General features: G+C 39.1%; 1 protein-coding gene across 1 annotated transcript in view; it reads left to right on the plus strand.

The window, feature by feature from the left end:
* Positions 1-26,147, plus strand: part of ITPR2 (inositol 1,4,5-trisphosphate receptor type 2) — a 485,801-nt gene that overhangs the window by 29,344 nt on the left and 430,310 nt on the right. The window contains exon 2 of the mRNA XM_080811707.1: positions 5,705-5,775. Within this exon, the coding sequence (XP_080667833.1) occupies positions 5,705-5,775 (71 nt within the window). The remainder of the gene's footprint in view (positions 1-5,704; positions 5,776-26,147) is intronic.

A 26,147-nucleotide genomic window follows, 5' to 3' on the forward strand; every position in this document is an offset into this window, starting at 1 on the left:
TTTTGACACTATGTTCTAAGACAATGGTGAGTGAACAGAACAAAATCACATACTCGTACTTTGCTTGGAGTGATAAAATAATATATCAACTTAAAACCATTGATACTAAACAGTTAAACATTCACTCTACACTGAAAATATTATAAATGTCAGAGTTTGCTATTGAGGAATGATACCACAGGCCAGCTCTAATTACAAAATAGGAGAAATGAAAAAAAAAAATGCAGAAGAGAAGGAACTTGGGAGATCACAGAGAGGTTAAAGGACCAGTGTAGACACAGCTGATTTTGTAGTGGCAGACCAAGGATTAAAACTTAGGGTGTTTTTTTTTTTTTCTTCTGTTCTAGTGCTGCTTCTAAATGAAGGTGAAAGAGGGAAATGCATATGTGCCAGGGTTGTGGGGCTGTAGGGTAGCAGGTGGTGGGAATGTGTGGGGAGGAGGGATAGTTTAGGTAAGATGCCAGAGGGTTGCAGAATTTATGAGAAATTTTATATGGCCAACAAAGTGAACCCAGATTTGGGGATAAAGTTATTTGTGGTCAAGTTCTGGAAGAACTTTGAGGGCAATTCCTTTCTCCTCCTCCTCCTCCCTCTCCTCCTCCTCCTCCTCCTCCTCCACCTTCTTCTTCTTTTTTTGAAGATTTTACTTATTTATTTGTTAGAGAGAGCGAGAGTGAGAGAATGAGAGAGTGAGTAAACACAAACAGGGGGAAGAGCAAGCAGAGGGAGAAGCTGGCTCTCCACTGAGCAAGGAGCCTGATGTGGAACTCAAATCACCTGAGCATTCATTCCATCCTGCTTATGAACCTAGCTACAATCCTAACCCCCTTTCTTAGTACACATTTTTGATAATCCCCATGGTGGATTCCACACTTTTTCTTTCTCCCTAAATTCATTTTGTTTAAATGTGCTTCAGAGTCATTTCATTAGAAGTGAACTATATCACTTAATGGTATGAGGATCCAGGTACACACAGTGGGGAAACCGCAGGAAAATAGTATACTTATTTTATAAAGTATTCACACTGCAAATAGTTTCTTTTGTGGTTTCTGAAGGAAAAAGGTACAATTGTTAACTCTAAAAAAAAAAGTTATTTTATCAGCAAAATTGGGTTTATTTGGGGATAACAGAGAATTGCAATTTGGGTCAGGCAAGCTATGGCAAAACCATAGGCAAGTCCAACAAACAAAGGGGAGGACCATCGTTTTATGGAGAAGGAGGAAGAAGTTGGGAGGGGTTGTTTTGAATGAAAGTCTATTGGAGAAAAGCATGAGTCCAGGTTTATGATAATTTCTTAATGGCTGAGTTTCAAGGGTGGTTGATTTCTTTTTTTTCTTTTTTTTCTTTTTTTTTTTTTAAAGATTTTATTTATTTATTTGACAGACAGAGATCACAAGTAGGCAGAGAGAGAGAGAGAGGAGGAAGCAGGCTCCCCGCTGAGCAGAGAGCCTGATGCGGGGCTCGATCCCAGGACCCTGAGATCATGACCTGAGCCGAAGGCAGAGGCTTTAACCCACTGAGCCACCCAGGCGCCCCAAGGGTGGTTGATTTCTTATAGGAGATGCAGTGTGTACAACTTTTCTTGTTGGGTCCTGTAATTGATGATTATTCCTTTGATGGTTTTTTTTGTTGGGGTCTATAATTGACAATTCTTCATGTAATTGTCGAGTGGTATGGTTTCCCCTTCCAGTCTCCCCTTCTATTCTCCTTACTCCATTTTTGTAAGATTTCCCTTTATTCACATGACTAACATATTTTACCTACTATGTGACATTTTCTTTACATTTGGGGGAATAATAAGGGACTGGAGATCAAAGGATAATTTGCTTTCTTTTGGAAATCTTTAAAAAATCTATCATAGCCATGTATTTTTTTTTTTGAAATCTTTAAAAAAATCTGATAGCCATGTATTTTTGTACACCAATGTGTTTATATTCCATGCATATTTCTAAAATGCTGCTATTTAGTTTTGCCCCTTCAATATAAATGGAATTATATAGCAGTTACTAGTTTGGGACTTGCTTCTTTTAAGCTCAGCTTTATGTCTGAGATTTTTTCATTGGGTTGAAAGGGGCTATATGAGTTACAGTTATTTAAAACAGGCTATCTTGGCCTCGTTCAGGATTTGATATTTTTGATAATTTTCTTTTTTTTTTTTAAGGTGATTTGAAATGAGATATTTATTTATTTATTTATTTTTAATTAATTAATTTATTTTAATAAACATATAATGTATTTTTATCCCCAGGGGTACAGGTCTGTGAAACACATCTGGATGGGAAATGTTTCCTACCCTTCCTTATATCTACATTTAGGCAACTGTTTGTTGGTTCCAGTTATTTCTACTGTTTATATGACTTACCAAAAATAACATTATTGACCAATTCAGCGATTCAAAAAGTCACCCATTCACTCAATTAATAATTATTTAGTGTATTCCATGTTTGAGGCCTAATGCTTAAAGTTGGGCGTGTTATTGTGAACAAAACAGAAACGGTCTGACTCTCTTGGAACTTATAATTCATAGCATTAGAGACTTATGTTTGAAAATTATGATGGAACGTGAAAAGTTTTACTGATAGAGAATAGCCTAGAGTACAGTGGGAATGCAGAACAGGTATTCCTGATCCATTTAAGGAAGGAGAGGGATTTTAAAAAGATTTATTTATTTATTTATTTATTTGACACACACAGAGAGAGAGAGAGAGAGAGAGAGCGCACACAGGAGGGGCAGAAGGAGTGGGAGAGAGAATCTTTCATGATTCTCAGGAGAGAATCTCCCCAGGGAGCATGGAGCCCCACTTGGGGCTCGATCTCATGACCCTGAGATCATGACCAGAATCAAAAACAAGAGCTTTGGAGAGATTTTTTTAAAAATACAGATTCTTGGTGAAGAGTCCCCTGTGGAGGAGCCATTGGAGGGTATATCTGGACTCACGCAGAGAGTCTAGAATCGTATTTAAGGGGGAGGTTGACACTTGGGGTGTATGAAAGGACGTTGAGCTCCTTGATAAATATCATTATGAGAAAGAATTGGAGAGAAATAGTCTTATTCATCCCAGAGAAAGAAAACTTAGTTTACATAGCTCCAGAGGAAAGAACTGGGATTGAAAAGGGAAAGTTATTTGGGAAACAAGTCTCATTTTATTCACTGACTCATTTATTCATGTAATAGATATTTAATATCTACTATAACTCACTCTCAAAGTTGCCAAAGATATAATAGTAAACAAGATGGATTCATTTCCTGACTTCATGAAGCTGCAATTTATTGGAAGATTCAGACAATTAAGCAAGCAATTTAATGAAAATGTGATAAGTATAGTAAAGGGAAACATGGGGTGCTATTTCCCCTGCATATAAAACACCTCTCTGATATTAATACTCTCAGAAAGATGGTGAATGATGAATACTCTGACCTTGGAGGTACTCACGAAGAGGCTATGGGGGTAAAGAAGAAGTAGTGCCAATAAATACCATTAAAATCCAATTTAACTTTTAGCATCAATGATTGTCTATGTCTTTGTAACAGACTCACACTCCTCAATTTTCCCCCCCTTCTTATCCCCATCTTTCCCTTTCTTCCATTCTCATTTGCAATTATTTAAGTCTTCATGATGGAATGATTTTGTGATTTTCACAGATATTTGTCTATAATGAATAGGACTGATTCTTAGAACTGAAGTCATTCTTCAGTATTATGTTTCAATCTGGGCTATCAGGTAATTGAGGATAGGCACAAGTATGTGAATGCACTGTGACCTGACAGACAGCTTCAATCTTACCCCTTCCTCTTGATGATTAACTCATGCAGGTAGGGACTCTTAGTAGGCATTATAGCGGGATTCTGTATTTCTGGGGGAATGGGTAGGCACAAAGAATAAGTAGAATGTCAATGCTGCTTTTCATATAATTTTCTAAAAAGATTATGGTTTTTGATCATTTTTGATCATTATATTTTGAATTCTTAACATGTTTTAAGTAATTAGAAAAGCTGCCTTTTAATTCATAGCTTTTAAGAAAAATTAAGTATTATGTTGTGACATTCTCAGGACTCTCTGAGCCTTTCGCATTCAGTGTTCTAGGCTGAAGCTGGATATTGTGGAGGTTTGGGTTTACTTTCTCTTGACCCAATGTGACTTCCTGTTTCTAAGAAAAACAGTTTTAAAGACTTTTAAAAGGAATATCTTGCATGCTTGGCACCTCTTGTAAAACCACATGTTAGTAAACCAGTGTGAATGAAGTATATGTGAAAAAAAAATCAAAGAACCATACTGCTCGACCAAGTTAGCATTCTGTTTTGTAGAAATTGGATGCCATAGAAAAATTTGGTGATTTAGGAAGTGTCTGCTTTGGGTAACCAGATAAATCAGGAACCAGAAGTTTCATTTTGATTTAGTTTGTCATCCTAATTCAGGGAACATTTGATCACAAATTGGGGTTTACTCAGTGCTGAGTTGATGCATGATACTATTGATGATACTAGTGATTTTGGTTTTATGTTTTTGTTCGTTTGTGTTTTGATTTGTTGCAACTTGGGCACCTCCTTTCAAATGAATTCACAAATTTAGAACTAATTCACATGCATTCTTACAATATCCTGGAAAAAATCCAGTTACCCCTGCCACTTACTCAGTGAAGAAAATGAATGTTAGTGAATAAGCTTTGGTAGTTAGATAATTCTCTTTGAATGGGAGGTTCATGTCTCCTGGCTCTCAGGTCAGAGATTCAGCTTTTCTCTTGATATTGTCCTAGAAATTAGCTTCTAATGAATATTTTAATAAGCATTAAATATGTTTTTATAACTATAAGGATGATTTACTCATTTGATTAGTATTCATTGAGTACCTAGTGTGTGTCAGACATTCTTCTAGAAGCAGACCGTACGGTAAAGAATAAGTCAGGCAAGTTCTTTATTTAGGTATTAAAGATTTATTTAAAGACTTACTATGTGCCAAAAACTGTACTAGGTTCTTTGGAGATATTAAATCATGTAATTGTCCTAGCAATGCTATGAGGTAGGTATCTTTATTCTACGGGTGTAAAGAAGGAGGCTCAAAGTCACATAGCTAAGAAGCAGCTGACCCAGGGTTTGAATGAGGGATGAGAGCTTATTATCACCCACTTTACGGTCCCTCTATGATCTCCTGAGCTCAAACATTCCTTGTTAAAAAACAAACAAACGAACAAACAAACACCCCCTCCCCCCAAACACACACACATTCGAAAAAAAAAAGGAAAATAAAAACTATGTAATCTGACCACTGTTAATATTTTGGTGTCTGTGTTCCATTCCTTATATGTGTATGTGTAAGAAGGTGTGTGTGTGTGTGTGTGTGTGTGTGTGTGTGTGTGTGATATCTTATTGGTTTGCTACCAGTTATTTTCATAAACATATTATAAATATTCTGCAGGCCAGTACATTTTAAAAATAGACTTAAATAGCTTTACAGTATTCCGTCATTTGTTTATATCACGATTGGTTACCAGTTTCCTTCCACTTAGCAAAAATTTTCAGTTTCATAAACGCAGCTTCAATTAGTATCTTTATGACAAAATCTTATTACAAATTTATGATTGTTAAAAAGTTTCTTAGTGAAAAATGGTATTCATACTCTTAGTAAGTATGTATACAGTAGCCACATGTGGTCTGTGCTTTCTGAACATGACGAGGTGATCAGTATCAATATGCTTTGTCTTCCAGGTTAGTGGATGACAGATGTGTGGTGCACCCAGAGGCGGGAGACCTCGCCAACCCTCCCAAGAAATTCAGAGGTAAGAAATACATATCTATTTTTTTTATTATGCGATGTAAGGCCATGAGATTATTTTTGTGTCTTAAAATAAGTCATGTTAAAAGTTTATTGAATGTGGGGGTGCCTGGGTGGCTCAGTGGGTTAAATAAAGCCTCTGCCTTTGGCTTAAGTCATGATCTCAGGGTCCTGGGATCAAGCCCTGCATTGCACTCTCTGCTTAGCAGGGAGCCTGCTTCCTCCTCTCTCTCTCTCTGCCTGCTTCTCTGCTTACTTGTGATCTCTGTCTGTCAAGTAAATAAATAAAATCTTAAAAAAAAAAAAACTTTATTCAGTGCGAAACTTTCACATATAAATGTGTCCACTGAAAAGTCTTTCAAAAATTTCTTTGTTGTTTTTCTTCTTTTACACATTGAAGGATTTACAGTGAAAGAGTAGTTTCAATTTTTGTTTTGCTGGATAATAGTCTATCTGTTGAAAGGAAATCTTGATAATGAACTCTGAAAGCCTACTTTCTAAACTAATAAATACAGCCAAATATTTATTTATGTATTCCTGGGGCAATTATGCTGTAAAGATTTGTGTTTCATTATCAGCTCTTTATCTTTGTAAAATCTCTAAGAGGGTGATAGTGATTTGTTCGCTTAGCTTTTAAAATGTCACTTTGGATGACATGTAATAATGAACAATTGTCTTAGAGTTCCTTTCTAAGTATAATTTTAGAGTTAACTTGATAATATCAATTGAGACTTTGGCCATAATAGGAGACCGATTATATTCGACTCTTAGGAAGGATTAATGGAATCTGCAAAGAAACAAACTAAAACCAGCAATTAAAAGCCTGTTCAAATCAATTTCATAATTTGTTTGTACTTAAAATAATAGAAATAATTTTAATTAATTAATTTTTAAAAGATTCTATTCATTTATTTGATGCAGAGAGAGCATGAGCAGAGGGAGGGAGAGGAAGAAGCAGATATCCCACTGAGCAGGGAGCCTGATGCGGGGCTCAATCCCAGGACCCTGGGATCACAACCTGAGCCTAAGGCAGATGCTTAACTGACTGAGCCATCCAGGCGTCCCAATAAAAATAATTTTAAAGCAGCATTCACTTTGAACACACGGTGGAAGCATTCCTTCTCATAATGGTGAAAAGCAATTTTAATGTGAGATAAAATTCCAGAGAGAGAAGGTGGAAGGGATTCCCCAGGTCCCCAGGCCCAAGTCAGGCTGTGCTACTTTCTGCATTGGGGAAGGGAAGTATTTTTCACATTTGGCAAATGTTTTCCTTGTTTCATGCCCCATGAGGGACACTTTCCCACCCAATTCTCATTATAAGAATGTATATATTTCATTTTCTTCATACTCAGAACCTTGTGGAGAGAGTGATAAGCCCGATAAATATTTTTTGAGTTAAATCGGTCAATCTGAATGAGAACTCCCATTTTTTCCTCCACGTGGAGAAATGAACATAAAACCGGCCGTGGGAGAGACACTGGCCATTGGAAGCACTGATGGAACCAGTCACTAGGGACTCTCCCCTCACTCCGAGCACGTGAGGTGTTCCCTCAAGGGTCCTCACTGAGGATGGACTCGCCATACAGCCACCAGGAAGGAGAGTCAGCGGTGCGACCGATGAGTAACTTGCGGTGTGGATGGAGCATTAACGATAAAAAGACAAGTTTCCAAGGCTAACGGGGACAACAAATCTGTCTCTGTACCAGGAAAAAGCATGGGGTTCAGGTTTTGACTGTGCGGCTCACTGGCTGTGTCATTTTAAGTAGGTCACCTAACCGCTTTGAGCCTCAAAGGGCATTTGTCGTTGGCTGGTAAGAACAGGGGTGGGTACTGACGAGAACAATGCACGGAGAACCACACAGAGCTCTGTTGAGGCCGGAAACCTCTCCAGAGAATAAATGGGAAGTGTTTTAAATCATGATAGAAATGACAGTTTACTTATCATCGAAAGGCATAATGTATTTCCTTTTAACATGTTTGACTCAGCTCTTAACGTTGAACTGTCTTCGAGGGCAGGATTCTGCTTTTTCCTTGTTTTCCAAGCATTGGCCCATGCTAGACATCCCAAAACTAACCGTTCAGTTCTTTCGGATGAGAGACCCAAATGTTCCCTGGGGTCATGGGATAGAACTTGGTTCTTCAGGGCCCCTCCACACCTCACCGCCGCGAGATGGGGCTGTCTTATTCCTCTGTCAGTCAGGGGAGAGGAATCTTTCAAAGATAACTTTCAGGGTGGGTGGCCACCTTTTTTCCTTTTCCTCTTTCCCAGCGAAGTGAATTGTTTTAAAGCAAGAAGATCATTGAGGCAGCCCCGTGGTAACACTCCGTACCCAGCAGGTAATTATATGCAGATGCTTGGTGTCATGTTTTTCAGCGGGCATTGATTCAAAGTATGAATCACTCAGGTGCTCCAACCCGCCCCTGGAAGGCTGGCTTTTCCTGTAATCTAATACTCTCCATCATTGTCCCTGCTAGGTTGCTCTCATTTTTCTACCTCTAGTTTAAGACTGAACCATTTTTCTTACTCCCTTCATCATCAGAGAAGGAGGATCCCTTTTTTTAAAACTGGGGATTGAGGGTTTCCTTTTGTCTTTTTTCCCCCCCAAGATTTAGTATTTTTTTATCAATTATTTTTGTTAACATATAATGTATTATTTGCCCCAGGGGTACAGGTCTGTAAATCGTCAGGCTTACACACTGCACAGCACTCACCTTGGCACATACCCCCGGCAATGTCCATAACCCAACCACCCTCTCCATATGGTTTCCTTTTATCTTAAAGCTCTGGCTCTTCTGTCATGATTCTTGAAACTCTGTCATGGCAGAGTCCCATCAGATAATGCCTGAGGTGGGCTTGCCTTGGTCTTCAGACTGCTCAGCAGCCGGAAGTGTGCCTTCTTGTCCCAGATGCCTTGTCTTTTCACATAGATTTCACAGTTCTTGCATTTCACCATTCTCTGCCTGCACGCATTCCCCCTGTGCCCTCTGGCTTTAAAAATCATTGTTCTTTTCATGGACTGGCCTCCCAGCATCGCCACCCCTGCATTTCCAGACTCCTTGGCCAAGTTTCCAGAGCACCCTCCCTCATTGTTACTTCTTAGATAAGGTGAAGAAACAATAGTGTATCACGGTTCTGCTACACCTCAGTTCCTCTGGCCTCAGTCATACAAATGATAGTCTCAAATTAATTTGGAAAGAGTTTTGTTTTTCATAGTCTGTTGTTTGTCCGAGCGAGTCCTACAATTTTAGAGCTGCTAGACAGTTCAAAGTTAATCTAGTGCAACTCCCCTAGTTTTTGGAATGCGGAACCAGAGCTCCAAAAGGGTTAAAATGATTCTCTCCAATACCCAAAGTTATACAGTGGAATATTCTTTTGACTATATCACATTGCCTCCCGTAGGAACAGAGGAAACCAAGGTTTAACAACAACTTCCCAAGGGCTATTTAAAACTTGATTGACAGCCATTTTTCAGTAGAAACCACACAATCAGACTAATATTAACCAATGAGCAGTGGCTTTCTCTTGCCAGAGCAAAATTCCTCTCCTGGTCAAAGACTATCTATTTTCTTTAAAGATAACTCTTAAACTTTGGAATAAATTCCGATGTACAGATGAGTTGTAAAACTACTGTAGAGGGTTCCTCTTCACCCAGTTGCCTCTTGTGTACCTCTTCCATAGCCATGGTGTATTTGTCAAAACTAAGAAATTACCATCTGTATATTACTATTGGCTAAGTTCCAGACTTCCTCTGGATTTCACCAGTTTTTTGACTCTTCTCCCTTCCTCATTCCTGATCCCATCTGGGACCCCCATGGGGCATTTAGTCATCCTGCTTCTTAGTCTAATCTGGTCTCTGACATTTTCTCAGTCTTTCCTTGTGTTTCTTGACCTTGAAACCTTTGAAGAATGCTGGCAAGGTATTTTGTAGAATCTCCCTCATTTGGGGTCTGCCTGATGTTTTTATCATTAGACTGGGGTTAAGTTTTTGAGAAGAATACTACTGAGGGGGCGCCTGGGTGGCTCAGTTGGTTAAGCATCTGCCTTCGGCTCAGGTCATGATTGCAGGGTCCTGGGATCAAGCCCCGCATCGGGCTTCCTGCTCACGGGGGAATCTGCTTCTCCCTCTGCCTCTCCCCCTGTTTGTGCTCTCTCTCTCTCTTTCCGTCAAATAAATAAATAAGATCTTTAAAAAAAAACCAAACAAACCAAAAAACAAAAAACAAAGAATACCACAGAGGTTCACTGCCCTTCTCCTTGCAAACATATCAGGGACACATAATATCAACATGTTTTATCACTGATCTCATTTAAAAAAAAAAAGATTTTATTTATTTATTTGACAGAGATCATAAGTAGGCAGAGAGGCAGGCAGAGAGAGAGGGGGAAGCAGGCTCCCTGCTGAGCAGAGAGCCCGATGTGGGCCTGGATCCTAGGACCCTGAGATCATGACCTGAGCCAAAGGCAGAGGCTTAACCCACTGAGCCACCCAGGCACCCCTGGTACCATTTTTTGACATAAAATTTAATCCTTCTCACCCATACTAATTTATAGCAGTTGTTTTTATTGACTTTACAGTCTTTTGGTTCCCCCCCCCCCCCCAGTTCTGTAGACACTTCCTTCCCCACCTCCCTTGCCCTCTACTCTCTAGAAAGCTCTTCTCTGATGTGGATTTTTCCTGAAGTCTGTGCTCTATTGATACATGTGCATTCTCTTTGAGGAGGAAAAGCTAATATAAATCCAGGCAAGACAGGTTTATGTATGCCTTTATTACCATCAGTGTGATAAAACATAGAAGTAGTAGAGAACCCAGGAAGCCACCCCGCAGAGGGATTGAATGAAGAGAAGACAGCCCCTTCTGGTTGCTTAGATATTCCTCAGGGTTGGTCCCTTTGGCTTGAAAAGTCCAGCTCTGAGATTCTGTGCTCATTTGACATGTGACTATTTCATCATCTACCATGCCTATCCAGTGGACACATCTGGCAAGCAAATAGTCATTCCGAAGCAGTAAGTTAAAATGTTTCTGGAAGTAGAACTTAAATGGAGAAATCTTCTGCTCTGTGGTGCAACACTAACGTAGGTAGTGAAAATCAGAGTCTTGGGAGAAGAGTGACAAGATTATTTCTTCAATTCAGTTCCGTCTCTTCGAATAATTCAGGGAAGTCCCTTTGAAGGCTGGGACTCTCACCTTTTGCCTCCAGTCACGAAAGTTACACACGCAGGCGCACAAATGAGAAAGCCGTCTTGCTACGTAGTAGCTTGGAGTTTTTATGTAGTCGACCATGTCCGTCTTGTCTAACACAGTGATTCTCTAGTATGAGCCAGTTATAAATACCTCCTTTACCAGTTTGCCAGTTGCTGCGCTGAATTTCTTCAGATTTGGGGTTAGTGTAATTTTTTAAAAAATATTTTATTTACTTGTTTATTTGACACAGAGAGAGAGACAGTGAGAGAGAGAACACAGGCGGGGGGAGTGGGAGGGGTAGAAGCAGGCTTCCCACTGAGCAGGGAGCCCAATGTGGGGCTTGATCCCGGGATCCTGGGATCATGACCTGAGCCGAAGACAGATGCTTAATGACTGAGCCACCCAGGTGCCCCGGTTAGTGTAATTTTTTGATGGAGGCTGAAACAAGTTCAGGTTTGAAATAACTAACATTTATGGAACATTTAATACATGCTACACTGTGCTTGGGGCTTCCTATGCATTATTATGTGGTAATCACAATAACCCTAAAAGTGAAAATTGTTGCTATTCCCAATTTTGTGGTTGACAGAGTTAAGTATAAAAAGGTTATGCAGCCGTCTTGAAGTCACTGACTCCAGAGCTGTTTGTCTGTTTGTTTTAAAGATTTTATTTATTTATTTGACAGTCAGAGATCACAAGTAGGCAGGGAGACAGGCAGAGAGAGAGAGAGAGAGAGAGAGGAGGAGGAAGCAGGCTCCCTGCTGAGCAGAGAGCCCGATGCGGGGCTCAATCCCAGGACCCTGGGATCATGAACTGAGCTGAAGGCAGAGGCTTAACACACTGAGCCACCCAGGAACCCCCAGAGCTGTTTGTTTTTAATTCACTTTGCCGTATTATGTATTGAATTATCCTCTCCTATAAGTTTTACTCATATACTCACATAGATTAAATCTAATCCCTCTTCCACATAACAGTCCTTTAAAGTATTTGTTTAGAATGATCACATTCCTGCACATCTTTCCTTCTATAGGCTTACTTTTAAAAACGTCTTTCACTTGTGGCCAGTCACAAATTCTTCATGGTGACTTCTCTAGCTTTCATTACACTGTCTTGTTTGTTTTCTCGTTGGGCTCCTGTTTGACAGTATAATTCTTAGAGGTGTGGAAAGAAGAGAACATAGTACATCTGGGTGCAGTGTGATGAGAATTTTCCTCTTTTTGGGATCCCATGTTTGTGGCCCGAGAGTCTTGGGGAGGACTCCCTACTTCACCTCCAGCTGTTAGTCAACCCAGACTCCTGATGCTTTTCCTTCGAGTCTCTGAATCCTCATTTTCTTCCTCCTGTGCTGTATAATTGGTTCTTTGGAACCAAGTAGAGATGCTGTTACATTTCATTTTATTGGCATTGATTAACTTATTATTCCAGCCTCCCACTCACCCTGTCTCTCATTCTAGCTCTCTCTCAGATCTTAATTCTCATCCAAATTATTTATTCAAATTCCCAGCCTTACAACACCTTAAAATTTGTTCAGTTGATAAAAGGTAGTTGTGTGATCCTCTGAATCCATGTTTTATTCCAGTGTTATTGAATATCTCTGAGGAGAAATAGAGTAGGATTGCATTAGTCAGAGTCTTTGCAAATCAGACTTTGGAAGATGTGGATGGAGGTAGTCCGTTTGGGAGGTGATCTCTGGAAGCCTGGATGAAGAAGTGGGGAAGAGTAAGCCTAGGGAAAGAAAAGGCAACAAATTGTTCATTGATGTCCATCACTGTGGCAACTGGAACTCTGTGCTGCCTGGGCCCTCTGAGACTCCATCAGGACCATGCCTCAGAATCTCCTGCCCAAGGACAGAAAAGCTGGGGCCAACTTGCATCCTCTGTGGGTTACGGGTTGCCCCTACAAGGGTGTTATCACCCTCTTCCACAACACACTTCTGGGCTGCTCCTGCTTGTACCTAAGAAGTTCTTCAAGTGTCAGGGAAAGCGCTCACGAAGAGAAGAGAGATGGGGGAACTGGAGGTTGGAGGCTCTTAGCATGCTGGAAACTGTCCACTGTAGTTGTCAGTGAACTTGGGCCTGAAGACACATAGTCACATTACTTGTACATGTTCAGAAGCTGCACCTGTTTCTTTACTTGAAAGACCTGCAGTTAGGCTATAAACTGTATGAGGGTAAAGACTGTGTTAGCCTTACCTTCTGGGGAGTTACCAAGATCAAGAACAGTGCTTTGCATATTGTTAGTGTTGAATTAATTTTTGTTGAAAGAATGAATAAAGTTCTAGAAAAAATTATAATTCTTAAAGGCAATATAATTTCAGGACTGTTGTCAGATGCTTTTTTGGGGGGGTATCTTAACACCACCCAGCATATAACAAAGTTGCTGGCTGATTAGTTGTTTTATAATAAAGCAATGTGTAGACCTGTTACTTTGTTACAGTCTTCAATTCTACTCCTCCAGATTTAAGTTCATTGGCGTCAAGGGTGCAGTCTAACATATTAATCTGTAGGGTGAATAGCAGAAGATGAAAACTTCTACGTGTATTGAGTGAAGTTTATTTAGGTTATAGCATTTTGTGGTTTCCTACAAAGAAGTCTAGAAAATTCCAATGGATTTCCAAGCCAACAATTACATGATTTATATCAAAAAGTCTTTAAAGTCTCCAGCGGCATGTTACTGCTGCACTGATCCTGTGTATTTGTAGTACGTTGTCATAGTAAGATAAGTCCCTATTATTAAACACTTAAGAGGCAATGGAAATTGGATAATAAACTTACTCTTCTCAGTGAGGTTTCAGAGAAGGGCCAAAGGATGAAATGGAAATGGACTGCTTTTCCTCTTTGCTTCTTCTGTTGGATCTGGTCAGGACTGCAAAAGTGCCTGGGCTGTAAGATGCTTCAGTCTTTAATGGAGGAAGTTGCTGTGGTTCTCAGTGGTCAGATAGGACTACTTTGCAAGCCTCACGAATTGGCTATGTAGGCTAGCACTTGCATAATTAATTATGTATCTAAAATAAATATGGTACATGAATTTTGATTTGTGGCTCTAAGTTGTGAAATTTAGTTCTCCCCCTTAAGAGTAAGAACTAATGGGCAGAAAATGAACACTTGTCATGTGTGCATTTCGTGGCATAAGGACAACTCTGACACCCCCACTTTCTAATCTTCTCTCCAGGGGCCGATTTTCCTGTGCTGCTAGCTTGTCTGTAAAAGTCTCCCTTCAGTATTGGGTATGAAGTTAGTTTGTGTCAACATTCCTCATAAATATTGAATAAATACCCTTTGTAAGAATTTTTAATAGCCAAGACTACTCTTTCTGAGAAAGAAAGTTTTAAATGTCAAATTTCTTAACTTTGAGTGGTTATGTCGGCCTTTATCCATGTTACCTTGTTTAATTTTCAATAGCCCCGTTTTACAAATGTGGAAACTACACTTTAGAGAAGTCAAGCAACATGTTTAAGATTACACAGCTAACTAGGTGGTGAGGCAAATTTGTTCTTCAACTTTATCAAGTCTTGGGATACATTTCGTAAGATTTATTCAATATCCATTGTGTGAAATGTAGCATGCGAACTCGTTGGTATGGCTCAAATGAGTCAGAAATGAACACTGCTCTCAAGGAATTTATAATCTAATGAGGGAGATAAGATGTACATATAAACAACTATAGCACAAGGTAGAAGCGATAAAGCCTAAATAAAAAGGTGTGGTGAAGGTATTGTAGGAGGATGGAGATTTTAATTTCCTGTTTTGAGAGATGAGGAAAGCTTCTTCATAAAGATAGCATTTGACCTGTAGCTTAAAAAATTTGTACCCACAGGGAAGGGAGATCTCGATTTTTCAGGCTGAGGGTGAACCTTTTCATGAAATTAGTTCCTAGGGTAATAGTTGGTGCGCCAAGCTGTACTGCATCTTTTCAGTGACAGAACACTTGGCATTCTTTAACTGTAATGCTGAGATGAAAGCACTAAGCCATTTACCCCAATACATTTGGTCTTCTAGGAGATACAAAAGTTAGCCAATGATACTTAAATGTCACCAAGCCTACTCTGCTGCTACCACTGAGGATGTCACGTTTATTTAGTTTTTACTATATGTCAGGTAATGCTTCACATTCTATTAATCCATGTGATCCTCATGTAACCTTAAGAGGTATGTATTATTATTGAAACATTATTATCTGCATGAATTAGATGACTACCAATGGCTTATATAAGATAGAAGTTATTTCTCTCCCATTTCATAGCTCCTAGGTGAGTGGATCAGAACCATCTTGGCAATTCTACCATCCTCAACACATGGCTCCCAAAGTTGTTCCAGTAGTCACCACTTCCCAGTCAGTAGAAAGTGGGAGGGGCACCTGGGTGGTTCAGTTGGTTAAATGTCTGCCTTCATCTTGGGTCAGGATCCCAGCATCCCGGGATCTAGCCCTGTGTGGGGCTCCTGCTCAGTGGGGAGTCTGCTTCTCCCTCTGCCTCTTTCCTTGCTCATTCTCTCTCTCTCTCTCAAATAATAAAATCTTAAAAAAGAAAGAAAGAAAGAAAGGGGATAAAAGGAATCCAGGGCAAGTAGATTTTTCTTTCAGGAACATCTGGAACTTCGTATATCACTCCTTCTCATATTTCATTGTCACATGGCATATTGGGTAGGAGGGTGGCCCCCAGAAGTTAAGTCCATATCCTAATACATGGATCCTATGAATGTTATCTTATTAGTAAGGAAGAAAGAATCTTTGTAAATGTGATTACATTAAGAATCTTGAGATCAGATCATCTTGGATTACCAGGTGGGCTCCATATCCAATGACACATGTCCATGTAAGAGACAGAAGAGAAGACACAGAGAGGAGAAGCCATGCAAAGACAGACACAGAGCAAGCAGGTATGTTGCCACAGCCAAGGAATACCTGGGGCCGCCAGCAGCTGGAAGAGACAAGAGAGGATGCTTTCCTAGATCCCTCAGAGGGAATATGGCTCTGTCGACACCTTGATTTTGGGCCTTATGGCCTTCAGAACGATAGGAGAATAGTTTTTATTGTTTTTAGCCACCAGCTCTTAGCCATTTGTTATGGTAGCCACAGGGAACAAACACATATGGCCACATCTTGTTGCAAGGAGCCTGAGGAATGTGGCAGTTAGTGGGCTGATGGCTGACCATTTGCCTACCTAAACTGAAGAGTTCTGTTACTGAAAGGAAGAAGACAATGGATACTGGGGGTGAAGGGTAACATTCTCTGTCACTCCCCATTTTATAGCTGAGGAAATTGAGATTGGAGAACTTAAGTAACTTGCTCAAGGTTGTATAATGAGAAGGAAGCAAAGATTTGGTTGAAATCCAGACCCTTAACTATTAACGTATTGCTTTTAAGCCCAAGGGGCTTCGGAAGCACGAAGAGGATTGTAATTGATTTAGGAATTCAGAAGAATGGAGGTGAGCTGGATCTGTGGAAGAACGTGCGGTTGTTAACCAGGTGGAAAGGAGCGGGTTGAGGAGAAGCATTTCTGGCTGAGGTGCAGAGGAGTGCAGTGGCATGACCCCTTTGTGTTTGTGGCTTTTAAGAGTGTTTAAAGCTTAGGAGAATGTGGAAGAGTGGCAGAGATGAGCTTGGAGGAGGTCATATGCCCCACGGCCTTGTATGCCACACTGAGGCATTTGATACTTATGTTAAGACAGTGGAGGACTATTAAAGAATTTTAAGCTGGTCTGAGACATGATCAGAATTGAAATTTTGAAAGACTGTTCTTTTACATGGAGAGGTTGGAAATATATGATGGGATATCAATGAGGAGACTATTAAAAATAGTCGAGAAAATTTGATAATGGACTAAGCTAGTAGCTTTGGATGGTGAGAAGGGGATGTATTTGACCATATTAGGGCTTGGTAACTAATTGTGTGAGGAAGTGGGGTAGGCCGTAGAGGTGAGGGAGAAGCATATGTCCTAGAGTTCTCCCAGGTTTCTGTTTTGGGCAATGTAGTAGATGGTAGTAGCGTGTATTGAGATATGGAATATGAAAGAAACTACTTGATGGGGGAAGGTAATTGTATCAACTCTTTCTTTCTTACTATCTGTCAAAACACCCCCAAACTGAGTGACTCACTTAGCATCCATTTGTTTAATTCATGAATCTGTAGTTCCTTGGCTGATTCTTTGGTTCTGAGCTGGCCTGGCTGATTTCTGCTGAACTTGCTCAAGTATCTGTGGGTATTTTGCAGCTGGATAGTCTGGGATGGTTTCACTCACATATCTGCCTGTGGATAGGCTGTTGATGGGGGGTGCCGAGCCATTATCTCTTACTGCCTGGAAGGCTAGCTCAGGTTCTTCACATAAGGATAGTATGACAACAGCAAAAAGGGCGAACACCATGCTCATCACTGTTCAAACCCCTGCTTGTGTCACATTTACTAATGTGACACAAATATGTTCAGATGCAAAGTATGGAGACATTGTCTGTGCCTTTTGATAGGCAGAGCTCCAAAGTCACCAGCAATAAGATGTGCGTACAGGGATGGAAAGAACTTATGGCCTCTCTGCAGTTTACCCTAGTAATGAACTTGGTTCTGGCACCCTTTCTGCCAGATTTAGAAGATTGCTGGATATATTGACCTGGAGGCTCAGAAATCTAGATGGAAAAATGAAGATTTGAAATTTATTAAAATTTGGATTAAATTTAAGGCTGTGAGAATGAGAAAAAAAGAGTACCCTAATTGGAATCTCCAGGAATATCAACATTTAAGGTGCCAGAAAATAACATCTCAGTATCAAGAGCCACCATGAAGTACCACTACAAAAATGATTTAAAAAAATATTGAAAATACCGAGTGTTGACAAGGATGCAGATCAGCTAGGACTCTCTTACATGACTGGTGGTATAGAAGATGGTACAGCCATTTTGGAAAAGAGTTTGGCAGTTTTTTATTAAGTTAAATATGCACATACTATATGACACCCAAATTTCACTCTTGGGTATTAACTAAAAGCAGTGAGAAATTAAGTTCACACAAAAATTTGTACATGAATGTTTATAACAAAAACTGGAAACAATCAAAATCTCAACTGGTCAATGGATAACCAATACATGCAGTGGTATATCCACATAATAGAACATTACTCCGTAGTGACGACTGAAGGACTGATATGCCTAGCAACACAAATGAATCCCAAAAGTGTTACCTAAGTGAAAGAAGCCAGGCTCAAAAATCTCTGTAATATATGACTGCATTAATATACCATTCTGGAAAATGCTGAGGCAGGAGGGATGAATTTAGCCAACTCAAGATAGAGTAACCCTGAGGTGGCTAAATGTTCTGTTGACCCAGAAGTACTCTTGACTTCACCGAAAAAAAAAAAAACGAAGTCTCTCCACTCTACACTTGTGTGATTGTTTTTTTGCCTCTACGGCTTGCTGTGTGGAAGATGGAGAGAGACCTTATTCATTCAGATCTCTTTGCTTGTCCTTAGTGAGGTCTTCAGATATTTACATGATAACAGTATTAATTTTGGGGAAAAGAATGATCCTTATGTTATCATTTAAACTTTATTTTAGTCACTTTAAAGGATATTTGCTCTTCTAAATGATCTGGAGGGTTAGAGGTTTTCCATCTATGTAATATTTATTTTTAACCTTGTATTAACTATATATTTAACTTTGTATTATTAGGAAAATGACCCAGTTATTTTATTCCTGTGGAATTTCCTATAGAAAGTACATTCTTTTTATAATGTAGTTTCTAGGACACATTATGGTAAGAAGCATGGACTGTTTGTAGAACTGAGGCTATAGCTCACTCAAAAACTCTTCAGGGAAGTAAATAGTAGTGATTTTTAAAAAAAGAGATCTATTTATTTCATTGAGAGAGAGAAGGAGTGTGTGTGTGGCGGCGGGGGTGTGTAGGGCAGAGGGAGAGGATCTTAAGAAGAACCCTGCTGAGCGCAGAGCCCTACCCAGAGCCCTACCCTGAGATCATGACCTGAGCAGAAACCAAGAGTTGGTCCCTCAACCAACTGAGCCACCCAGGTGCCCTAAAAGTAGGGATTTTTAAAACATTTCTATTATCCTGTCTATTAGGCATATTAAAAGGCATGTTAAAAAGTCAAATCACTTCAGTTTTCTCATGCTCCATAGCATAAACTATGTACATGTCGGAGAATGTCATATACGTATTTGTTAAGTGGAAGTATACGTGAATTAAGATTGTACTTCTATGGTTTATGGTAGGTGGCCCTTACTTGTTTCACTCTCTTCCAAGTATTAAATAAATTAATACAAGTTATATTTTGTTTATGAAAGTCTCTGTGTATCTCCATGAATCTTACAAATCATTAACTTATTTAAGCTACCACTAAGATAAAAGTTTGATTTGTACGTTATGTATTCAAGTTCAAGTAAACTGCCTTTCCTTTCCAGGTGTTGATTTAGTGAGTGAGCCGTTTAAAGATCTTCTCTGATCAGGTGCCCTTGTTTACATTTTGTGGTTTTCAAAGTAAACACAGCAATTTTAGAATAAAGCAAACAGGTGCTGGCGGGTGGCATTGTTTGTTTTACAAACGCTTGGAAGTAGTTTGGAAACTTTGTCTTTTAGAGAATAAAGTAGGTAAAAACCTAAGAAAGCAGCCCTCAAAAGTAGAGATACAACCCCACTTGGCAGTGCGCCACTGACTCACCCTTGTTCTTCCTGAACTTGCTTGCCTTTTTCAACTGGGACCTCTACGAAGAGAGAGGGATGTCCTGAAAATGAAAGTGGTGGGTCCCCAGGAACTCACCGAGTCTTGGTAATTCTCTAATGTTGATCTACATGACTGGCTGCTGTGTGTGTGCGTGCGTGTTTGTGAATGTGTATGGCCATCTTCCACTGGATGGACTTCGAGGTGGTGAAACTTAAATTTCCATAGGCTCTCAAGGGACATGTGGAACTGGGAGATAATAGGCTTATCTAAGAGCATCCTTTCTTGAAATCATAGGTATGGGGAGGCTAAAACTGGCTTTTTAAACTATCATTTTTTAAAAAAAAATTTTATTTATTTGACAGGCAGAGATCACAAGTAGGCAGAGAGGCAGGCAGAGAGAGAGAGGGAGAAGCAGGCTCCCTGCTGAGCAGAGAGCCTGATGCGGGGCTCGATCCCAGGACCCTGAGATCATGACCCGAGCTGAAGGCAGAGGCTTTAACTCACTGAGCCACCCAGGTGCCCCTAGACTATCATTTTCTAAATGCTGGAAGTTTCAGCTCCTGTTTAGAAACAGGAATTTGTCCCTCTGATTCTATTCAGATGTACTTCATGAAGTACAAGTGCGGCCAGAGTTGTTGTAGAAAGCTTCCCAGTGATGCTGTGTTCCTTCTGATTGCATCTGCATAATTAGATACTTCGATGTGGGTCCATATTAGAAGGAACGGAGTTAAAGTTAATTGTGGGTCGCCTGGGTGGCACAGTCAGTTAAGCGTCTGCTTTCACCTTAGATCATGATCCTGGGATCCTGGGATGGAGCCCCACATCGGCCTCCTTGTTCATCTGGGAGCCTGCTTCTCCCTCTGCCTCTGCCTGCCACTCACCCTGCTTGTGCTCTAGCTTATGTACTCTCTCTCATAAATAAATAAATAAACAAACAAATAAATAAATAAATAAAATCTTAAGAAAAACTCCAAAACAAAGTAAATTGTGTGGCCAGGTTAGAAGTTACATTCTGTAATGTTATCATATGAAAGAAAAAAATCTGATACCCATGAAATACCATGTTAAAAAAAAAAACAGTGTGACTGTCCAGAGGGTAAGCATAAAAACAAAGCAAAAAGCACCCAATTGAACGTAACTAATATTTTGACTTAAGGCATTATCAATGGGGTGCCTGGGTAGCTCAGTCGGTTAAGGGTCTCTTTTCAGCTCAGGTCATGATCCCAGGGTCTTGGGATCAAGGCCTGCATCAGGCTCCCTGCTCGTTGGGAAGCTTGCTTCTCCTTCTCCTTCTCCCACTGCTTGTGTTCCCTCTCTTGCTGTGTCTCTCTCTGTCAAATAAATAAAATCTTAAAAAAAAAAGACATTAACAATGGAATTCTTTATTTTTTTATTTTATTTTATTTTATTTTTTAAAGATTTTATTTATTTATTTGACAGACAGAGATCACAGGTAGGCAGAGAGGCAAACAGAGAGAGAGGAGGAAGCAGGCTCCCTGCTGAGCAGAAAGCCCGATGCGGGGCTCAATCCCAGGACCCCGGGATCATGACCTGAGCCAAAGGCAGAGGCTTTAACCCACTGAGCCACCCAGGCGCCCCAACAATGGAATTCTTTAATTCCTATTTCTTTCTCACCTTATTTTCTTTCTACATATTTGGTCAATATTGCTAGTACAATGAAAGGCTGGTATTTCCATTAATTGCCTTATATGTATGTAAGCCAGGAGAACAGGATAGTTCCCTACTTTCATCCTAACACAAGGGATGAGTAACACTGTTCTAGAGGCTTCTTTGGATATATTGCCTATCTCTTCCTTGCCTTCCTAAGTAAAATTTATTCAACAACCTGGAATTCAAGATTTCATCACTTAAATAGCCTAGAACTTATAAGTAACCTAGAAACACTGACTTAGTTGGATAAAACCTTTGGGACTTGGAAACTGATCACTTTTTACAGAGCAAGCAAGGGCAACTAGGAGCACTTATTACACGTGCCCTGTGAGCCACGCCATTGTGGTGTATGGCAACCGGCCTAGCTGAAGACAGTCCCCTCGTGGTTGCCATAGGCCATAAGAGATGGTCAATGCAAAATGTGAATTAGGTAACGGAAGTGGTCGAAGGACAAAAGGGCTTCTGGTGATTCTGTAGCTTGGAGTCCTCAAGATCCTTTTAGGATGGTCTCTAAGATAAAACTTTTTCATAATGAGACTAAGAGATTATTTGCCTTTTTTATTCTCTTTCTTGAGTGGATGGTGGAGCTTTCTGGAGGCGGCATGAAGTGTGGTGGTGTCACCTTTCTATTGTCTAATGAATTATGTGCTTGTGATTTACTGCGCTGTAAAGTTCTCAGTTTAATTTGTCATAGAGTAAATAAAGTAGAAATGGCCACAAAAGGAAATATCTTTGGGGTTCTCAATAATTTTTAAGAATGTAAAGAGGTCTTGAGACCAACAAATTTGAGAACTGTTTGCTAAAGGAACAGTCAGGTAGCAAGAGTTAGGAATAAATTTCACTGAACTATGGGAAAGGGCATGAGTTAAAAGCAGTGGATAGACAGGGAATAGGCAAGAACTGTGGTCTGGAAAAATAATTAGAAGTCAGGATGCCAACAGGTATACCAAGGAGGCAGAACAAATAGAGGGGACAGGAGAAAATACCTATTTTCTGTGTGCTTTTCAAGGTTCAGCGTGGTATCTCTAGTACTGTGCCGACAGTAGGATAGGCTTGTGATGAATATTCGTGAAAGATTGAATTTATAAGTATAAAGATTGTAGAACCAAATAAAATTTTGAGAAACATATGAGGTGCAGTATTTATCACAGTAATACTTTTAATGGAGGGAATGAATATACAAGAGGAGGAAAAAGATTTATATGTCATTATGTGTCCTAAGTGGGAATTTAATGTTTTCAAGGTAATATTTAATGACATTAGAATATGTGAAGTTTAAAAAAGGCTTTATATGAACTGGATATATTTTATATACAGTTTATATAAATGCATTTCCTGTTACCTAAAATATGATATGCCTGTATAAGTGTATATTTTGGTAAATGTATATGACTGCTTGTCTCACAAAATGATAAACCTGGTTAACCTTGGGGCATGAAAAGGGTGTTTTGTTTTTTTCTTTATACTCTTTAGATTTTCCCAGTGGTTATTTATCAGTTTTATATTCAGAAAAAAACCATTTTTTTTATACACACAGACATATACACACATTTTTTTAGGTTACGAGGTTAAAAAAAAACTAGAGTTGTTTTATATCATGATAGCTTTCTACCTTAGGCTCAGAATTTTTAAATTTTTTCACTGCCTCTGTGAGGCTGGCTTGAATGTCTGGAGGGAGCACAGGCAAGCGAGAATTCCAGGGAGTGCACTGGAAGCCAAATATTGCTGTTATCAGAGAGCTTTAAAGCAAAAGGTTACTTTAAAACCAAATCTAACAATACATGAAAAAAATCATTCATGATTAAGTGGGATTTATTCCCTGGATGCAAGGGTGGTTCAATACTTATAAATCAATCAGTGATACATGACATCAACAAGAGAAAGGATAAAAATCCGTATGATCATTTTAATAGATGCAGAAACAGCGTTTGACATAGTACAACATCCATTCATGGTAAAAACCCTTAACATAGTAGGTTTAGAGGGAACACACCTCAACTTAATAAAGCCCATGTATGAAAAACCCACAGCTAATATCATCCTTAATGGGGAAAAACTGAGAGCCTTTCCCCAAAGATCAGGAACAAGACAAGGATGTCCACTCTCAACCACCTTTATTCAACACAGTAGTGGAAGTCCTAGCAACAGCAATCAAACAAGAGAAAGAAATAAAAGGCATCCAAATTGGTAAGGAAGAAGTAAACTTTCACTATTTGCTGATGACATCATACTATATATAGAAAACCCAGAAGACTCCACCAAAAAAAAATACTAGAACTGGTAAGATAATTCAGTAAAGTCTTAAGATACAGAATCAATACACAGAAATCCATCACATTTCTATACACTGATTGTGAAGTAACAGAAAGAGAAAGTAAGAAAACAATCCCTTTTATAATTGCACCAAAATTAGTAAAATACCTAGAAATGAAGTTAACCAAAGGTAAAAAGTTTTCTGTACTCTGAAAACTATAAAACACTGATGGAAGAAATTGAAGATGACACAAACAAATGGAAAGCTATTGCATGTTCATGGATTGGAAGAACAAATAATGTCAAAGTGTCCATACTACCCAAAGCAGTCTATCAATTTAATGGAATCCCTATCAAAATACCAACGGTATTTTTCACAGAACTAGAATAAATAATCTTAAAATTTGTATGGACCCACAAAAGATCTTGAATAGCTAAAGCAACCTTGAAAAAGATGAATGAAACTGAAGGTATAACAATCTCAGATTTCAAGTTATACTATAAAGCTATAATAATCAGAACAGTATAGTATTGGCACAAAAATAGACACATCGATCAATGGAACAGAATAGAGAGCCTAGAAACAAACCCATGATTATATGGTCATTTCATCTTCAACAAAGGAGGGAACAATGTGCAACTGGAAAAAGTCTCTTCAACAAATGGTGTTGGAAAAACTAGAAAGCTACATGCAAAAGAATTAAACTGGACTACTTTCTCACACCGTACACAAAAATAAACTCAAAATGGATTAAAGACCCAAATGTGAGACCTGAAACCATAGAAATCCTAGAAGAGAGCACAGGCAGTAACTTTTCTAATTTTTCTGACATCAGCTATAGTAACATTTTTCTAGATTTGTCTCCTGAGGCAAGGGAAACAAAAGCAAAAATAAACTATCGGGACTACATCAAAATAAGCTTCTGCAAAGCAAAGGAAATGATCAACAAAACTAAAAGACAACCTACTGAATGGGAGAAGATATTTGCAAATGACATATCCAATAAAGATTTAGCATCCAAAATATATAAAGAACTGATACAACTTAACACTAAAAAACCTCAAATAATCCAAGAAAAAAAAATAGGCAGAAGACATGAACAGACATTTCTCCAGAGAAGACAGATGGCCACCAGACACATGAAAAGATGCTTAACATCACTTATTATTAGGGAAATGGAGATCAAAACCACAATGAGATATCCTCTCACACCTATCAGAATGGTTTAAATAAAAAACACAAGAAATAAAAAGTGTTGGTGAGGACGTGGAGAAAAAGGAACCCTCTTTCACCGTTGGTAGGAATACAAATTGGTGTAGTCATTGTGTAAAACAGTATGGAGCTCCTCAGAAAATTAAAAATAGAACTACCCTATCATCCAGTAATCACACTACTGGGTATCTACCAAAAAAAAATGCAAAAACACATATTCAGAGGGATACTGGCACCCCTATGTTTATTCCAGCATTATTTACAACAGCCAAGATACAGAAGCAACCCATGTGTCCATTGATAGATGAATGGATAAAGAAGATGTAGTATATATACATACAACAGAATGTTAGCCATAAAAAAGAACAAAATCTTGCCATTTACCACAACATGGATAGAGCTAGAGAGTATAAATGTTAAGTGAAATAAGTCGGTCAAAGAAAGACTACCATATGATTTCACTCATTATGGAATTTGAGAAACAAAACAAAAGAGCAAAGGAAGAGAGAGAGAGACAAACACAGACTCAGACTCTTAACTATAGAGAAGAAACTACTGATGGTTATCAGAGGGGAGGTGGGTTGGGGGATGGGGGAATAGGGAATTGGGATTAAAGAGTACACTTATCATGATGAAGAAAATAAAATAAAATGATAAAAAAAGGTGAAAGGACCATACACAAGAACTAACTCAAAGAACATCATAGAGTTAAATATGAGTTAAAACTATTAAACTATTAGAGTCAAACATAGGAGTAAATCTTTGTGACCTTGGGTTATTTCATGATTTCTTCATTCTGACACCAAAAGCACAAGCCACTACAACAACAACAACAACAACAAGATGATAAACTGGACTTCATCAAATTAAAAACTTTTGTGTTTCAAAGGACAACATCAAGGAAGTATAAAGACAGCTCACGGTCTGGAAGAAAATACTGCACGTCAGGTATCTGGTAAGGGACTTGTATCTAGAATATATAAAAATCTCTTGCAACTCAATGGTAAAAAGATAAATAACCCAATTGAAAAATGGGCAAAGAATCTGAATAGATCTATCTCCAAAACAAGATATAGAAATGGTTAGTAGTCACATATAAAGATGTTAAAAATAATTAGTCATCTGGGAAACGCAAATAAAACCCACAGCAAATATCAGTTTACAATTGCAAGGATGGCCGTAATCAAATAGGCAGATAATGGCATGTGTTGGTGAGGATGTGGAGATATTGGAACTCTTATACACTGCTGGTGGGTTTGTGAAATGGTACCTGACTTTGGAAAAGAATCCAGAAGTTCCTCAGAAAGCTGAAATAGAGTTACTGGGCGACCCAGCAAATCCATCTCTAGGTATATACCCAAGAGAGATGAAAACATATCCACCCAAAAACTTGT

Source organism: Martes martes, assembly GCF_963455335.1.
Source record: "Martes martes genome assembly, chromosome: 8".
In the NCBI taxonomy this organism is placed as follows: Eukaryota; Metazoa; Chordata; class Mammalia; order Carnivora; family Mustelidae; genus Martes; species Martes martes.